We start from the raw sequence: 17,864 nt of genomic DNA on the forward strand, positions 1-17,864 counted from the left end.
TTATACAATACAGATTGTTTTAAAGCAGCTTCACAGTAATAAACATGAAAATAACAGTATCAATGATGCAAACGGAGTTCAATTTTGCTGTAAAGCAGCTCTAAAAAGAAAATGTTGTCATTGTTCTGATGAGGTCCGTTCAGTGTTGATTCAGTTCCATTCAGTAATTGTGTAAAGATCATCAAATATGAAATGAGTTCAATTCAACTAAAAGCAGCGCTGTACAAAACAGTGATGTCATCGTCCAGTTCAGTTGTCATCCAATAGTGTCAGTACAGTCAGATCAATGACATTGATGAATATTAAATGTGTTATTGTATAATAGACACAGATAATGTATGGTGTGCTGGACAAACTTTAAGGATGTATTTTTATGAAGTCCCTGGTGGTCTAGTGGTTAGGATTCGGCGCTCTCACCGCCGCGGCCCGGGTTCGATTCCCGGTCAGGGAACGTAAACTTTTAAACTTGCTTTTAATAAAATGAATAAAAGTCGTATAATTTCAACATTACCACCATTGTGCTACCTTTAAGCGCTATCGGAAAGTTCCTACTTCCCACATCTAAAGTCGTGATTACGTGCTTGTCGCGTTCAAGTACTTTGTTGTCGGAAAGAACATGACTCATGGAGGGCACCGAGTTTATTCTTGCCTATTTTGGGGGAAATCGGATCTATGCACTACTTGAAAATACAAGGCAATGTAGCTGTTGTGGGGGGGAAAAAACTAATGAACAACAGGCTACTACTCACAGCAGCAACCGCTCTCCCCTCCGCCATGTTTAAAGATGGGTACAATAATATTTAGTACTAGCGCTCCTACATTAAAACAAGCCTTTTCAACAGATAAATGTAATGTACTTATTTGCATAAAGGACCCTATGGTAAGGTTCAGGTCTGCAAAGATTTCAGGAGGTAAAATCATTTCATCAGCAGCCAGGAGGGGGCAGCATTGACTGCATTGACGCAAACTGCCTGACAGTTTGTTCTTTATTAGCACTGATATTCTTACTGCCTCACGAGTCCTTTAGCCCTTGTTTTTGTACAGCATCAGCATGTCAAACAATGATGCATTGATTGACATGATATCAACCTCTTACAGACAAGCTTTATTAAATGTTGGACTGATAAAGAAACACTTCAACAACAAAGGGTTCAACAACGCAATTTTTTGAGCAAGCCCTGTTTTGCAAGCCATGTTCTGTATGTTACCAGACGTAAGCAGCAAGTTGTCGTGGCCGAGTGGTTAAGGCGATGGACTAGAAATCCATTGGGGTCTCCCCGCGCAGGTTCGAATCCTGCCGACAACGTAACATTTTTGGTTCTTCTGGCACCAACTACCAAACCGGAAGCGTCACGTCATCATGGAGAACACCAATTATTTTAAAGTTTTATTACATTTTTGTAAGCGTTTGACCAAGTAATTCAGTAATGACAGATTTACTTACATGAGCAAATTTATTCTGACTATAATTTTTTTGAAGGGCCTGCAACTGATTAAGTAGCCTAAGTCTTGACTAGTGTATTTATGTTTGACTCACGAGTGGGACTCGTACTGCTACTATTTATTTTCAGGTAACGTATGAATCTATGTGAGTTGTCGGACAGCTAAACTAGTCCTATTTGTCACAAGTCCTAACACTCTAAATAAGTCCTAACACATTCTAAATAAGTCCTAACACACTCTAAATAAGTCCTAACACATTCTAAATAAGTCCTAACACACTCTAAATAAGTCCTAACAAATTACAAATAATTCCTAACACAAGTCCTAACAATCCTAACACTTAGATATCACCGTTTTATGTCACGTCAAAATCAAACTTGAAATGGCCTGAAAACATGTTGACTGTGGTTTTTAGTGAGGAAATATATAGTTTAAATTATTACTGCCTATAGTTATTTTGGAATATGTAAAAAAAATGCGCAAAAACACTAACTTTATGAAATTTATACTTGGTTTTAATAATTAGAACATTAAATAGAAAATAGAATTGTATTTGGTCTCTCTTTTTCATGTAATGTTTATTTAGCCAAAATTAAGCTCAACAGGGACATATTTTTATATTTAAATATCAAATGTAAATTTAAGACTCTGCCTCCTTATTTTAAAACACCACCGGCAAAACTACCAGGAGGGGGCAGCAATGATCCATGTATCCTACTGTAGCAGATGAGGCATTTTTAGACTGCCCCACACATCCTTTAGCCTTCGTTTTTTCACAGCATCAGCATGTCAGTTAATTATGCCTTTGTTGAAGTCTCTTACAGATATGTTTTATTAAATGTTTAGACAGGCTGTTAAAGAAACACTTTTGTTTTCCTGTTTTCCCTGTTCACTCCTAGTCGGCCACAGTCACTGTGTTAGATAATGGGTACAAGAGAACACGGAATTTTTTTAGTCAATATTTATTTGCTTAACATTTATGTGATGTTTTCACCACATAAACCCTGATTTGTACAACAGAGCATCAATAATTTTACGTATGAGTTGTCGTGGCCGAGTGGTTAAGGCGATGGACTAGAAATCCATTGGGGTCTCCCCGCGCAGGTTCGAATCCTGCCGACAACGAAACGTTTTTCTTTCTAGAACTTACACCAACCAGCAAGCCGGAAGCGTCATGTCTGCATGGAGAACACGTTAATAAGATGTTTACCGGGACATTAAAGTTGATTTTGTAAAATGTAACCAGTTATATGAAGCTTTTCTGAGCGGAACACAAATACATTTTCCGCACGTTTCTATGGTAACAAACGTGGCGTTCTCCACCAAATAATCATGGCGGATGATTTGGACGATTTACTTGATGAAGTCGAATCAAAGTTTTGTTGTAGCACGTCAGCGTCTAAACAGTCAAGTTATGTTTCAAAACAAATGGACCAAATGTGTGCCAATCTCAAGGACAAACAACAGTCAAGGTAGTAGGCTAGCGGGATTAGCACCGGAGCTAACATAGCTAAGACTAATGCAAATATAAAACTAAAACAGTATAGCCAAACATTTTTAATGCGTTGTAGATGTGCACTGTTTTATATTACCAATCGGACTTAAATGCTAAAAAATATTTGCTATGAGGCTAACAAAACAGCGTCACATTGCTATATTGTATAATTATCATACAAGTCTTATCAATACAACCTTAACATCGTCTCAAAGATCTAAACAAGATCAGATTCTTCCGAGTCAAACTTGTAACATTTCGATTTTTATGTCTACTTTTTTTTTTCAGAAAACAAGGCTGTAAAAGAGCTGAACATGAGAATGATGATATTGATGCTATGCTGCAGGAAATTCTGGATGATGATTATCAACCCATCAGCACACATGTAAGTCAACTAACTCGACAAAACCTTGCCACGATCAGTGAACAAAGTAATACTTTTTTATTTTTCAAATAACACTGGATAACATTAATATTGTTAGTGGTTTTTAACAGTGCATATTAATCATATGTAAATATCTATTTTATGATCTGAACAGGAACCCATTTCAGCAAAGACTTCCACAAGTGATTCATGTTCTCAGACTATGCTCAAGTAAGTTTTTGGTTTCATTGGGCCTGAAAAAAATCCAAACATGCAGGTAGAAGTTATACAGGAGAAATGGAGCATTTCAAACACAAGACATAACTAGATTCAAGATGTAAGATGTGTTGTCAATTATTATTCACTTTTTCCTCAAACAGATGTTGCCCTGTGTTTCTTGGTGGAAGCTCTGTACTACATGGTATTGGAACCAGCATTTCTCAAAGGTGGAAATAACATCAGAATCCGTCTTGCCTGGACTTGTGGGCCACATGCATATTTTAATTATGTTCTAATGAGCACAATAATAACAACAGAACTGTTTTGTTTTTGAAGGGCCTGCAACCGATTAAGATGTACGTCTTGTGACTTCAGCGTACTCATGTTTGAGGATCAGGAGTGGGACTCATCCTGCAACTATTTATTTTTCAGGTAAGGTATCTGCAATTTCTGCAAAAATATCAGGAGGGGGCAGCATTGATCTGTGTATCCCACTGTAGCAGATGAGGCATTTTTAGACTGCCCCACACATCCTTTAGCCCTTGTTTTGGCACAGTATCAGCATGTCAGTTAATGATGTCTTTGTTGAAGTCATCATGTCACCCTCTTACAGATAAGCTTTATTAAATGTTTGGACGGGCTGATAAAGAAATACGTTTATACATAAGCATTCAACAACGCAAAACGCTACCTTTTTTGTGCAAACCCTGTTTTCCGCCGGACTACGTCATTTCCTTATTATCTTCAGCAACAGAGTCTTGCAGCGTCTCACTCAACTTTAGCATCAAACAGACAGTGAATCATTCGTACCATGTCTTTTATGTAGTTATCTTCCATATTTAGGCCATGATGCACTTTGCTGCATGCTCAGACACAGTCGAGCTCTTAAGTTGAAGGGCCTTTATGTTTTAATGATCTGCTTTTTTGAGATGTTCAAGCCTGTAACTTTAATTAGGAGAGCATGTGGTTGGAATTTGTCAATGAAGCTTTAAAATCTTCAACTTACGGCCTCCCCTTTTAAACAGGTGATGTAAAGGCTCATCAAGAAACCATCTGTTCAGGATTATTGCTTCATTTTACATTGCTTACATTACATGCTGTAGTTAAAAATAAATGATAGAACAGTATGAAAAGAACCCTTTATACTTCTGAAGTATAATCTCTTCAAAATACTTTCTGGGTGACAGTCCATATCAGGAGTTAACCACTTAAATAGATGCAGATTGTCTGCAAAGGATTAAAAACTCTGAGGATATTTGGATAGCTTGAAAATTTTAACCCTATGTTTATAATGTCTTCATACTAATAGTTCTTGTTAAGATCCAGGTATATAGAAGAAAATAAAATGATCCTTAAAGTGTTAGTTCACCCAAAAATGTAAATTATCCCATAATTTACTCACCCTCAAGCCATTCTAGGTGTATATGACTTTCTTCTTTCAGCCAAACACAATCAGTGTTATTTTAAAAAAAAATATTCTGGCTCTTCCAAGCTTTATAATGGGTGTGAAGAGTACCACTGGCTTCCAGTAACTGCCGTATGAGAGTCGAATCTGGCAGCAGAGTGAACTTTGACCCGACGCATGACATATTGATGGACGCAGAAGCGCAAAAGGATAGAGCAAAACAAAACACCAGTCACGAAATTGTAAGTCTAAAACAAGACTTTTGTTAAAGTGAAATGTTGGAGCAGCTTGAGTTTGTAGCCCAGCCCTATTTGTTTGAACCACAAGAGGCGCCTACTCTCATCTAAGCTCACGCTACTCCTATGTCCTATGTCATGCTTCTGGTCAGAGGTCACTCTTCGACCAAAACTTGACTTGCGTACGGCCGTTACCGGAAGCCAGTGATTATAGTTTATAAAGTTTTAAATACGGATATTTTTCTTACAAAAACACCTCTCGTCGCTTCAGAAGGCCTTAATAACCCCCTGGAGCCGTATGGATTACTTTTATGATGGATGGATGGATGCACTTTTTTGGGCTTCAAACAAAAAAAAGGTACCATTCACTCCCATTATAAAGTCATATACACCTAGGATGGCTTGAGGGTGAGTAAATTATGAGATAATTTTCATTTTTGAGTGAACTAACCCTTAAAAGATAAAGTATGTATGATTTTTTATTTTAAAATACATTCTTTTAACACAGTTTATTGTTCATTGACTATTATTAGTATGCCATTTATGGGTTTAAATAAAACCCCCAGGCACCATCAAAACATTGAGAGTGGTTTGCTCAGATCTGTCAGTCTCTATCCAGCTCAACCAATAGCGTGAGTTTGGGGCGTGGCTACTGTAGCAGGTGGAGCCAGTGTGGGACCATGGCTGGCCTTGCACAGGAAAAGACATTCAGCTTTGGGGTACGTTTACGCAACAACGATGTACTAAAAACAGAAAACTTTTTCCTTTGCGTTTTTCACGTACAGGCGACAGTTGTCAAAACGATCCCCGTTCACAAGGATCCGAGAAAAAGATTAAAAACACTGTATTATGCATGCCGGGCCAGTAGTTGGCGATGCCACTTTGCAAAGAAACTATGCGCCTATAGACTGAATACGTAATAAGAACGGCCAAAATGCATAAAAAGTTTTCAGTTTTTAATTGAAAACGGTGTTGTGTAAACGGCCAGAGTTTTTGCTTAGTCATAACCAGTGTTGGGGTAACGCATTACAAGTAACTTGAGTTACATAATCAGATTACTTTTTCAAGTAACTAGTAAAGTAAGGCATTACTCTTTTAATTTACAACAAAATATCTAAGTTACTTTTTCAAATAAGTAACGCAAGTTCACATTTATTGACTGACAGCTCTCCTGTCCCCATGTTGAGAGAAATAAAGTGCAGAGGTGTTGTGTGCGCTTTGTAAACTTGATGGTTATTGTAGTTCTAGACTAAATGTGAGCGTTTAGTTATCTCACTTGCATGAAAACATTCAGTATTCCTCAAAATGAATAAAAACAGTGAAATGAAAACTCAATTTTACACAAACCTGTAATAATTAACTATATTAAATTTCTTGAAACTTTATGTATTTAATCTCACTTTATTAACTAATGTCTTTGCTGCTGATCTTCAATGATCCAATTCAACCACTAATAAGCAAAAATTACTTTAGATTAGATTTAGAAATAAGAGTGTTGAACTTCCTTCTCTTGTATCCCATTCTTCTTTAATCCAGAATCGCAGCACAGCTGAAAGGTTTGTTTGAGCTGCGCCCTCTATTGTACAGGAGTAAATATGCATTTCCTTCAGCCTGAGGCTTATTCATTTCACTTTTGGTGTGAAAGAGCCTTTACATTTGCCAAAAATAGAATTTTTTGTTGTTGTTATTAAAAAAAAATATTAATAAAAAAAAAAAAACAAGCAAGCCCAGCCCAGGTGAGAAAAAGTAATGCAAAAGTAATGTAATGCATTACTTTTCATAAAAAGTAACTAATGCAATAAGTTACTTTTGTAAAGAGTAATGCAATATTGCAATACATTACTTTTAAAAGTAACTATCCCCAACACTGGTCATAACACATAGCAACACAGCTAAAAGTATTCCTTATATGTTGGACCTTTTATTGAAAGTAGCCTAATTTTACTTGTTGAGACACGCCTTGACAAACACCGGTAAGAGCTGTATTTGTGTTTGAGTTGCAATAAAGAGGCATTTGCAAGGTTGTTGGAAAATATGCTTCACTTTTGTAATTGCCGTTAGGTGCCACTAGTGTCGCAATAAAAAACTTTTTTTTATTTGTATTTTTTTATTTTTTTATATATATTATTATTATTGTTATGTTTCTGGGGTGAAATGAGACCTGGAAAAAAAGTCTGGGGTAACCACTCAACTTTTGTTCAAAACAGCCAGCCCCAATTTGAAGTGAGAGAAGCAGACCCACATATAAGATATTAGTTCTTAAAATGTGTTCTACAAAATGGGATGTAAATGTACAAAAACAAAAAAAAAAAAGGGTTGCAGTCAGTGATAAAGTTCCAGAGATAACCCGAAGCAGTGAGCCAATTGTGTGACTGGGTTAAATTGGCGATCTGTGAACTACAAGCACAGAAATATATTCAAATCCTCACAAAGCTTCTGCTCTTTTCCCTTTCTTTAGAAACAACATGCCAGACTATCACAAACTAAAAGGCAAACTGAAGAAAAGAAAGGGTGGGCGTGCATATGCCTGCCAGTGTAGCTGGCACTCTGCCCTGTCCCTCTCAGACCTGAGGGAGCAACAGCAGCTAAAGTGGGTTTGTGGAAAACACAAGGCATGAACTTGAGTCTGCAACAGTTCTCCATCGGAAATCTTATCTGTGTCCACCAGCAAGTGTTGTGCGCTCTCCTCCTCAAAAAAGAGAATGCTGGCCATTTTCAAAATTGTGTTTTGTGCAATTTGTGGGGTTTGATGATAATTTTTTTTTCTGTTTTCTTCTATAAAGTGTAGGTTTTTTTTGTTTTACGTGTGAACTCTCCAGTGTTGTCTACACTACATTCTCCCTTAGAATGATAAAGCACAGTGGATGGTTTATATTATATGGACTCTATTATTTTGAGTAACGTGTTCTAATATTTTAAATACACATGCGCATTTTTAGACATTTTGCACAATTGAGAATTATAAAAGAATAATGAGATTGGATCCCTCTATAAAGGTTAATAATAGAATGCTTGATCATTGTTTAGAATGTTTATTATAATATAGATGAACAATGTTGATTTATTTTTCTGTTCTTCCAGTATATTCTTAAGAAACACTCAGGTATTGCAACGGCCCATTTGTGTTACATTCCACAGTTTTCAGGGAGAATCATCTGTCTAAAATGATAAATGCACAACATTGTCCACAGAATAAAGAGAATAAAAAATAAAAGAATGATGTGTGCTTTTTGAAGTTTTTTTTTTATATACTTTACCTGCTGAGAAAAATCTCTTGCAGTTATCATGCTGAATTCACCAGTTTCCAGTGTCAACGTAGTCATTATCGGAAGATGCATCAGAATTGTCCTCCATCTCATTTTTAGATGGTACATTCACGTACGATGCCTCTGATGCTGTACTACTACTATCTGTTTCTAAAATAAAAAAGTCAGTGTCAGTGTTTTTGTTTTACCTCCAAATTGAGTCTGCTTGCTTTAAGGCTCAAGGTTGCTGTACAAAAGATCCAGGTTCAAAAGAGCTAGGGGATTTCAGAAAGGAAGCTCTGTGAAAAGAAATACTGTCACATGGTTAAGTACAAGAGATACCTTGACTGAGGTTTCTAGGTACATGCTGGTCTTCGTAACCGTCAGTACTTTCTGTCATCTGTGCAATGTGGGGATTCTGAAAAGACATCTCAGGAAGTGATGGGCTTTCCTCACCTTCCAAAAACAAGAGAGACGAATTACTGTAACATGTTTTTAGATGTTTTTGTAACTATTAAGCTGTTTAAAAGGTGCAACTAACATTATGCAGATAAGTCAAATATACAGTAGTTTCCAGATCTATTAAAAAGAGTTTAAAAAATATATTGAAAATGAACAAGTTTGGGGGTCGTTTTTACATGAAGTCTCTTATGTTTGATAAAAACTACAGTAAAGACAGTAATATTATGAAATATAATTTAAAATAACTGTTTGAATATATCTTAAAATGTTATTTATTCCTGTGATGGCAAATTATTCCAGTTTTCAGTGTCACATTCAGAAATTACAATATGCTGATTTAGTGCACAAAAAAATTTCTTATTATTGTCAAGGTTGAAAACAGCTATGCTGCTTAGTATTTTTGTGAAAACTGATAATTTATTAGGATACTTTGATGAATTAAAAGTTCAAAAGAACAGCATTTATTTGAACTAGAAATTTTTTGTAATATTATAAATGTCTTTAGCGCCTCTTTTGATCAATTTAATGCGCCCTTGCTGAGTAAAAGTATTAATTTCTTTTCAAAAAAAGAACAACCTTTTGAAAAGTAGTGTAATTTAAACAGGGAAATAACCAGGGTTTTTAGGATAATGATAATTGTATTTAAATCAAAGAAACAATATGACAAAATGACAATAAAACATTAAAAATTATGCACTATTTCCAGGGCCAATACAAATTTACAGATTTCATGTTTTTAATTTTTCTCTCAACTTTACTCAAAGTATTTTGCTGATAATGAAAATATTTATATTAAATTATAAAAACTGTTTGTTTATTGTAATATGGTTCATTCATACCATAATAGAGAAGAGCGTTTTCACCAATCTCTGTGTTCTGATAGCACTCTTCAGATGAAGTACTGTCTGAATCATTCCCATCTGCAAAGCAGAGAAGAATTTACATGCTTCCTTATCAAAATACATTGTTGGCAATATTGTTGCTTTGTTAAATCAAACAGGTACCTCGACTGTGGGCACGAGGTACATGACAGCCGCTGTAATCAGCAGAGTTTCCTGTCATCTGAGTGCTGTGGGATGTCTGTAGTGACTTCTCAAGAAGCGATGGGCTTTCCTCGTCTTCTGCAGAAAACAGATGCCTAAGGTTTAGCTGACGGAAGGCTCCTTGACAATACTCATCAAGCTTCAATATAAATTGCTTTACATAAGCCTACCACAGTGGAGAATGTTGTCCATGTCAATCTCTGTGTTTTGATAGCACTCGTCAGAAGATGTACTGCTTGAATCATTCACATCTACCGCTGAAGACAAAGAGAATTCATGAATCTGAAATGTATTTCCCTACTATTACAAGATACTGTTCACCCTTAAAGGTGGGAGAAATATTTAAAATCAGAGTGATAATCAGGGCTTTACCTTGACTGTCACCATAGGACAGGGGTGCAAACTGTGAATTTTCATGCAATGATGGCGCTTCCTCACCTTCATGAGTGGGGAAAAGAGATCATATATTAGTAAATACACCTAGACGTGTTCTCTCTGGATTAAATGATTCAAATTAAACCAATGTATGATTTATTTTTGCATACGTGACTTGAAGTTGTTGTCTATGTCGGTCTCTGTGTTTTGATAGAACTCTCCAGAAGATGTACTGCTTGAATCATTCACATCTACTGCTAGAAACAAAAAGGGGTTCATCAATTTGAAATTTTATTCCCCTATGAAAAATACAATTTTCTCTGTAATGCAACTTCTTAGAAGAGAAATATTTCAAATCTGAGGTTTCAATCAGCTTTACCTTTACTTTCTGTTCCTGGTAAGTGATGGTCATCAAAAGACAGGAGTGTCAATGGTGACTTTTCATGAAGTAATTGTGTTTCCGCACCTTCATGAAGGAAAAAAAGTTCAAATGTTAGTATTTTATGAATATTCACAGTAATAATACAAATAATCATACTATTTTATTATTATGATACATACATCTAGACACGTTCTCTTTGGATTAATCAAATAAAGGTGCATCAAAATATCAAATAAACCCAAAATATGATTTATTTGTGCATACGTGACTTGGGAATGTTGTCTGTGTCAGTCTTGTTGTTTTGATAGAACTCTCCAGAAGATGTACTGCTTGAATCATCTGTGCATAGAGCAAAGAAAAATGTATGCATTCCAGATTTATTTCCTTACTATAAGTTGAATAAATACGGTCACATTAGATCAGTGTACCTTGACTGTAGGTGTGAGGGGCAACAAAAGACAGTGGGGGTTTATCACCTTCAAAACAAATAACGATAAAATATTGGTTGATTAAAAAAAGATAACCAATTTTAGGTAAGAGTAAAATATTGATTGAATCCAATTATGATTTATTTGTGCATACCTGACTTGATGGTGTCCATGTTGATTTGCACGTTGTGTTCATATCCTTCTCCGGAGCAGGTACTGTCTCCATCATTCATGTCTCCTGTTGGACAGAGTGGAGAAGAATTCATATATATGAAATGTGGTTCTTCACAAGTCACTGTTTATCCTTTTTAACTTTAACTTTAACTCCTCATTAACTTTAACAAGAGTATGTGATATGTCCACAATGCTAAAACAGAAAAACTAGTGAACTATTTTGCTCTATACTACAGTTCAAAAGTTTGGCGTCAAGATTTTTTTTTTTTTTTTTTAAAGAAAGAGATCAATAGCCTACTTATATTCAGCAAGGACACCTGAAATTGATCAAAAATGACTTAAGACTTACTGTTACAAAGAATGTGTAAAAATGTATCACAGTTTCCACAATATTAAGCAGCACAACAGTTTTCAACATTGATAATAATAAGAAATGTTTCTTGAGCATCAAATCAATATATTAGAATGATTTCTGAAGGATCATGTGATACTGAAGACTGGAGTAATTATGCTGAAAATTCAGTTTTGTCATCACAAGAGTAAATTACATTTTAAAATATGTTAAAATAGAAAACAGATATTCTGAATTGTAATAATATTGTTTTTAAAGTATTTTGGAATAAATAAATCGTAAGCATTAGAGACTTAATTCTAAAACATAAAAAAAAAAAAAACAACTCCAAATTTTTTAATTTTTAATAGTGTACATCTTGTTAATTTACAATTAATGACATTTTTCACCATTTCTCTTGACATTCTAAATGGTAAACGGTAAGCAAAATCACCAGTTTTTGACCTACTAAATTTATTATTTCTATTCATGAAACCTACCCATGTGGGCTAAATTATTTCCTGTTTTGTCTCTTTATAGTACTGAAATGAAAGTTTTCCACTGAATTGAATAGTACCTTGAATATTAAGTTGTTTATGTGTCAAAAGTAAAAATAGAAGCATATTTCTGATACCATATAGCCTAGAAGGGGTCCGCAAATAGCGGACCGCGCTTTAGTTCCGGACCCTGGCTTGGTTCCAACTTCCAACCCCGACCGTGAGACATAATGACAACGGTAACAACATTTTACAGTTTCTATAGTTTAAAGTGAGCAGCGCGTCAAAACAACGCAATAGTACACACCACAAGGTGTAATGATCTTTCGGCGCTATATCCTCTGATATTTTTATCTAGAGCCAAACGCGTTTCATTCAAGCCTTTTTCCGTTCTGTGTGCGATGCTTCTCTCTGCCGCTAAAGACGTAAAGCGTAAAGCGTAATGTAGCAAATACAATTATTTTCAATTTATGTTCAAATAAACACATTTTTTGACAAGACTTTTTTTTTTTTTACATTTAGCATCATTAATCAGCATGTTAAGAGCATGAAAAATACTATAGTAGCCTAATTTATAGTAAATACCATATGTTTTTGAACCATACTATAGTAAATTGTAGTATACTGTATATATTATAGTATTTACAACACTTTGTTAATGAATGCTACAGCATACTGTAGTATTAACTATAGTGAACTGATAAACTGTAATAAATACCATAGTAAACTTTAGTTTTTAACTACAATAAACTGTAGGCTAGTGTATTGTAGTATAATATACCCTATAGTTGTAGAAAGTTTAGTACAGTATTGGGTAAAGTAATTTGTTTATATTATTATAATTGTTATATTAACACAGCAACTATAGAATTACCACAGCAAATTAATTCAAGTACTTTACTATAATATGGTTCAAAAATACTATAGTATGGTTCAAAAATACTATAGTATTTACTATGAATTACTATAGTATTTTTTCATGTGGCTCATAATAAACAATGTTATAATTGGGGAAATTATTTGTAGATGGTGAGGAAAGACAACTAAAACTTTGAAGTGACTTGTCAGAAGCTGAAGTCGTGCTCAGCAGTTGCACTGACAGTGGTTTAGTAGTTTAATGTGAACTAAAGTACAGAGAGAAACTATTTTCCATCAGCGACCCGCACAGACTCTTTTTTATGTAAAAATGGCTTATGCCAGTAATATATGTTAGCTGATACTCTACAAAGCGACTTTTCTTGATGTGTGTAATTTTAGATGAGGACTGATTATATATTTGTGGTCATTTGCAGTAGAAGTGTTGTCTGCTAAAGCAGCATACTTGGTGAGTTGTTTAGATGCAGTCTTTGCGGTCGAACGCTGTTGTGATGTTCTTGCTCCGAATCAGTGTCAGAGTTGTGAGTGGGTTGATTTGTTCTCTTGCTGAATTTACGGCCATAATTTGAGCTCATTCTTGGGCCAAGACTTTCTGAAGAATGAAAAACAGAAAGTGCACATTTGTGCAAAATTGAAAGTTTGACCATTACAGAAATTATAAAACATTTCATGTTTATGACAAATATAAAAGTCATGTCATTTTATGTATATTAATCATTACAGATCCAATGCATAAACATTGAATCACTTGTTTACAGAAATTGAAAAATAATGTAGTTTAACCCATATTTTGTGAATTGAAAAAAATCTAGGACTGGGTATTGACACAAAATTCACAATTCGAATTCAATTAACAAACTTGTGATTCGATTCAATTCCGATTTCGAATCAATTTGATTTGATATTGGTTAATTTGGATATATCAGATAAAGTATATAGCAAATTTTCTCAAGAGAAAAAAAATCTCTCAAATGCTGTAAACTATACAGGGAACCCTGTCAGTTGGTACATAACTGTAATATCAAAAGTTAAAATTAACTGAAGTGTATACAAACATTTAAATAAGCGGTTTTATTAAAGTCTTTCCGTGGTTGAAACACTGATTGAGCATACGAGACATTCAGTAAGTTGTACTGTTTTTTTTCAACATACCTTCTGATGTTTATTCATGTTTATTTGTGCAATAATTAGCAGTAAAGTGGAAGAGATGGTCAATTCACATGCTCTCCGCGCATCTCTTGAACGAATAAAAAAGTGATCCGTCATGCCACATTAAAAAGCTCCACAACGGTATTTATTGATTGAATTGCGTAGTTAAATTGACAACATTTTCAGTTATTCAAAATGAGAATCGATTAAAATCGACAAATTGATATGTACAAAATACTAATAATAGATATAATCAGTTATGAGGATATAGAAAAAAAAATATTATAACACAAACCGTACTGATGCCCCCTGGCAGCCGGGACAATTTGTGTGTTATAGACTCCTATCTGTTCATTGGGCTGGTCCTCCAGGCTTCTGTAGGAACTACTGTGATGTTGGTTAATCACACATGCTGTTGGCAAAGAGGACAAAAAAGAATAGCTTAAACTCCCTCATGCAGCACTAAGCCTCTGCCTTAAGCTTTTGTATTGCTGTAGTAGCTAATATCAAAAGAAATATTTCACAAAAGGTTTGACTCTCTTCATATTCTATGAAAAAGCATTTCCTGTTATTTGAATGGAATGCACTGAATGCATACAGAAATTGGGCAAGAAGTGAGTACATTCATTTGAAGTTTATGCACAATAACAATAAAATATTTTTAAAAACCTAAGTGTTGTACTACTACTACTACTACTCAGAGATGTTCTCGAAGCTAAGCAATGATAAAAAATAACTACAAGTCTGTTTTTTATAGCTCAGCTCTATTTGCTCATTTCCATTTCATTTAGTTCTAAGAAAACTTGTACATTATTCCTTTTCTAATGCCACTTTGATATTTTGTCATCTATCTATCTATCTATCTATCTATCTATCTATCTATCAATCAGATTTTTTAATGTGAGTAAAGTGTCTAAAATAGTCTGAATATTTTTTGGCGGATATTATTTACTTTCTAACACCATATTAGAACATTTCAATGGCACTAATTCCAACAAAAGAAATGACTGATGAGTGCTTTTGTATATAAAAAGTGCTTATACTGTACTTGCCCTTTGCTCTTTTGAAATGCACACAGACAGCAGAATTTATCATAATAAACATAAACAAGGCAATAGATAAGATGATGCAGCCAATTGCTGCTGCTGAAACTCCACCGATGCGTTCTGTTGCTGCCACTGCGGTTGTCACTAAAATAAACAGAGGTGTTATTGACAAAAATCATGTCACCATTTTTTAATCTTTTATTTTCTCTTTTAAAAAAAGAAGAAACTAAAGCATCACCTGTCACCGGTGTTGTTAACTCCAGCTCGGTTGTGCTGTTTGTGTTTGTGATCTCAACACTTTCTGTATGAAAGAGATTTAATCCATTGGATACATCAAAGAAATACAAATAACCAAGACCTGTCACTCTGGATTTCACAACAAGACACTAACAAGCTGAAGCTTATATATGTGTGCTTTGACATTTCAAAAATACTGTATGTATAAAAATACCCTTCTTTTAACCTATTTTCAGACCAACTGATGTGGAAATATGTCCTACCACCCCAAAAAGTTAAATTTGACCTACAACTGAGACTAAGAGCTGAAACAAATTATGTTAATGTTCCACCTCAAGAGGTCACATACTACAACCTCAAATACACACAGGAAATTCAGTTGCTAAGCAATACATTTGGCAGAAAAAGTTAGTTCCTGCGTCCCAATTTGCATACTATACATCCTAAATAGTATTTGAAGTTATAATTAGTGTCTCAAATCGTAGTATGTTGAAATGAGTATTCCAGAGATACCTGGATGGTCTACTATTTCCGAAGTACAGATCCTTGCACACTCTAACAGTAAATGTTGCCCACAACCCATTGCACATTGGACGAGGATTCGATTAGAACTACAAACTGTAAAAACTACAACTGTGGCGGAAGTGTGAGACCGATGGTTAAGGTTTAGATAAAGGATTTGAGTGATTAATAATCAGTGTCTAACCTAGTGAAAAATATCTATTCATTGTTATCCATATTTCATCTGCAACAGCACTGTGAACTTTTATAAATACGCATTTGGTCATTATCTTTTAAATGCATCATTATGCAAACACATAAGAAGAGTTCTCCGCATGTAAGACACATAACTGGCAGATCAAAGTGCTGCTACATTTCTTTTCGTAATGGTAGGAAATATTATTAAACTGAATGTGAAGGATTTTAACTGTGACAAGATGATTGACAGGGCAGTTTAAATGGTGACAGGATGAAACTAAGCGTCAGAGCAGTCCGGTAAAATTATGACAAAGTAGTATGTCCCAAAACTTGCCTACTATTCTGCTACACACTCAAAAGTATGTCCTTTTTCTTCAAAACAGCAGAACATACTTTCAAGGCATAGTATAAGTAGGTGAATTGGGATGCAGTCAATGTCTACACATGAAATGTTATGATGCTAAAGTCAGCATGAAGATGAAATTGCCCCTTTTTACTGCACATGCATGTTATTCCAAACAAAATGTGTTCGTAATCTTTAAGCTAAATATAATAAGTATCATTCAGGCCATGTGGACTGCATCAATAATGTTAAACAATTGCCAAATGGCCATTTATTATTGTTTAAAGTAAACAAACTTGCATTCTCCATTCTGGTATGTAAGGTCCATGTTTTACCATCCAAACAATTCCTGATGAGTAAAAATTCGCACGCTACATATTTTCTCATTGAAAATCCTGTGTCACTCTGAAATATGCCACATTACGGCAGTAAAATGGGTTGCAAACTTTAATTCACCTTGACTTCAATGTTTTTTTGTGTAGAAAAGAGTGGTGTTTAATGTTATTAAGCACTTGCCCATTAAGTGTACATGTCTATAGTACCTGAACACACAATGCCAGCATCTTCCTTATGTCCACAGTAACCAGCAGTGTTGTTGATGGGGCCGCACTCCCATAAGTTTCTCTCTGTGCCATTACATTTCATTTTGCTGATGTGGATGGCTCTGCTGCCGGCCCCAAAAGAGTCCACTCTTTTTGCACTGCCACATCTCAGCTGGGCACATACTACTTGTCCACTTGTGATGTTAAAATCATCATCACACACCGTTCCCCATTGCCCAGAATGCAGCAGCTCCACCCGTCCGGCACAGCGATCTTGTCCTCCGACCAATCTGACCACCTGGTGCTCTGGAGGACAGAAGCCCAATCAAATCACAATTAAAGCGAAGACAAAAGTAGGGTGCTTATCAAAACATCTCTGAGAAGATCTCAGATGACTCACCGCAAATTACTTCAGTTGCAACTGTGCAGTCGCCTTCTGCGGCTGTAGTGCAGTTGTGCAGCTTTGAGTTGTTCAAGATGCAAGTGACATTGTGCACTGTTGCAGTCGTGTTGATCTTAAAAACGTGGCCACAATTAAAACGTTCACAGATTTGGAGAGCAAGCTTTTTATTTTCCTCATCCAGAGGGTTGAGGATCAAATCGACTGTAGTGTTCTGATGAAGAGCACTGAGCACGCCAGAGCAGCCATTGGACAGACTTAGTGTGGAGAGCTCAACTAGTTCAGAAGGAGAAAAAGGTCATAATTGATTTCATTGAATCATCTGCCTTAACTCTTCCTGTCATTCTCATGAATGTAGTCACATTTTTATCTTCACAGCATGCTGGGTTGAGTCAAAAACTTTTCCAGCATCGCATCCTGGCACTGATCTTATCTGACTGTTAATTCTATTCTCAGTGTGTATTTCTAGCAAA

The 17,864-nt window shown here is 35.3% G+C and overlaps 2 protein-coding genes and 3 non-coding genes across 10 annotated transcripts in view; 4 read left to right on the plus strand and 1 right to left on the minus strand.

The window, feature by feature from the left end:
* The first annotated feature begins 379 nt into the window (after positions 1 to 379).
* Positions 380 to 451, plus strand: trnae-cuc (transfer RNA glutamic acid (anticodon CUC)). Its single transcript has one exon. It is a non-coding gene; the product is annotated as a tRNA-Glu (tRNA).
* A 773-nt stretch (positions 452 to 1,224) lies between these two features.
* trnas-aga (transfer RNA serine (anticodon AGA)) lies at positions 1,225 to 1,306 on the plus strand. The gene has a single exon. It is a non-coding gene; the product is annotated as a tRNA-Ser (tRNA).
* A 1,180-nt stretch (positions 1,307 to 2,486) lies between these two features.
* On the plus strand, positions 2,487 to 2,568 carry trnas-aga (transfer RNA serine (anticodon AGA)). The gene has a single exon. It is a non-coding gene; the product is annotated as a tRNA-Ser (tRNA).
* Positions 2,520 to 8,382, plus strand: cfap418 (cilia and flagella associated protein 418). Its single transcript, XM_051864963.1, has 6 exons — positions 2,520 to 2,915; positions 3,227 to 3,323; positions 3,478 to 3,533; positions 3,683 to 3,748; positions 3,858 to 3,953; positions 7,621 to 8,382. The coding sequence occupies exons 1-6, from the start codon at positions 2,776 to 2,778 to the stop codon at positions 7,778 to 7,780; spliced, it is 615 nt and encodes a 204-aa protein (XP_051720923.1). The 5' UTR covers positions 2,520 to 2,775; the 3' UTR covers positions 7,781 to 8,382.
* Positions 8,179 to 17,864, minus strand: part of LOC127496947 (pleckstrin homology domain-containing family F member 2) — a 64,442-nt gene continuing 54,756 nt past the window's right edge. For 2 of the 6 annotated variants that reach the window (XM_051864952.1, XM_051864950.1), the window contains exons 3-20: positions 17,392 to 17,667; positions 16,992 to 17,297; positions 15,409 to 15,471; positions 15,177 to 15,314; positions 14,420 to 14,536; positions 13,421 to 13,567; positions 11,252 to 11,335; positions 11,098 to 11,145; positions 10,934 to 11,008; positions 10,667 to 10,753; positions 10,458 to 10,544; positions 10,285 to 10,350; positions 10,083 to 10,169; positions 9,874 to 9,990; positions 9,709 to 9,789; positions 8,750 to 8,863; positions 8,420 to 8,578; positions 8,179 to 8,321 (exon numbers count right to left, since the gene is read on the minus strand). In XM_051864952.1, the coding sequence (XP_051720912.1) occupies positions 8,457 to 8,578; positions 8,750 to 8,863; positions 9,709 to 9,789; positions 9,874 to 9,990; positions 10,083 to 10,169; positions 10,285 to 10,350; positions 10,458 to 10,544; positions 10,667 to 10,753; positions 10,934 to 11,008; positions 11,098 to 11,145; positions 11,252 to 11,335; positions 13,421 to 13,567; positions 14,420 to 14,536; positions 15,177 to 15,314; positions 15,409 to 15,471; positions 16,992 to 17,094 (1,536 nt within the window). In that variant the 5' untranslated portion in view covers positions 17,095 to 17,297; positions 17,392 to 17,667 and the 3' untranslated portion in view covers positions 8,179 to 8,321; positions 8,420 to 8,456. Of the gene's footprint in view, positions 8,322 to 8,419; positions 8,579 to 8,749; positions 8,864 to 9,708; positions 9,790 to 9,873; positions 9,991 to 10,082; positions 10,170 to 10,284; positions 10,351 to 10,457; positions 10,545 to 10,666; positions 10,754 to 10,933; positions 11,009 to 11,097; positions 11,146 to 11,251; positions 11,336 to 13,420; positions 13,568 to 14,127; positions 14,391 to 14,419; positions 15,315 to 15,408; positions 15,472 to 16,991; positions 17,298 to 17,391; positions 17,668 to 17,864 lie in introns of those variants that run through there. The other 4 variants (XR_007925402.1, XM_051864953.1, XM_051864951.1 and 1 more) reach the window with 3 other exon arrangements.

Source organism: Ctenopharyngodon idella, chromosome 16 (assembly GCF_019924925.1).
Source record: "Ctenopharyngodon idella isolate HZGC_01 chromosome 16, HZGC01, whole genome shotgun sequence".
In the NCBI taxonomy this organism is placed as follows: Eukaryota; Metazoa; Chordata; class Actinopteri; order Cypriniformes; family Xenocyprididae; genus Ctenopharyngodon; species Ctenopharyngodon idella.

What these genes read in the sequence shown, in the direction of transcription:
- cfap418 (XM_051864963.1), top strand. Translation starts at nt 2,776, where the DNA reads ATGGCGGATGATTTGGACGATTTACTTGATGAAGTCGAATCAAAGTTT. An exon ending in TGTTCTCAGACTATGCTCAA is followed by an intron (nt 3,534 to 3,682) that starts GTAAGTTTTTGG and finishes TTCCTCAAACAG; the next exon opens with ATGTTGCCCTGTGTTTCTTG. An exon ending in TGCAACTATTTATTTTTCAG is followed by an intron (nt 3,954 to 7,620) that starts GTAAGGTATCTG and finishes CCCTTTCTTTAG; the next exon opens with AAACAACATGCCAGACTATC.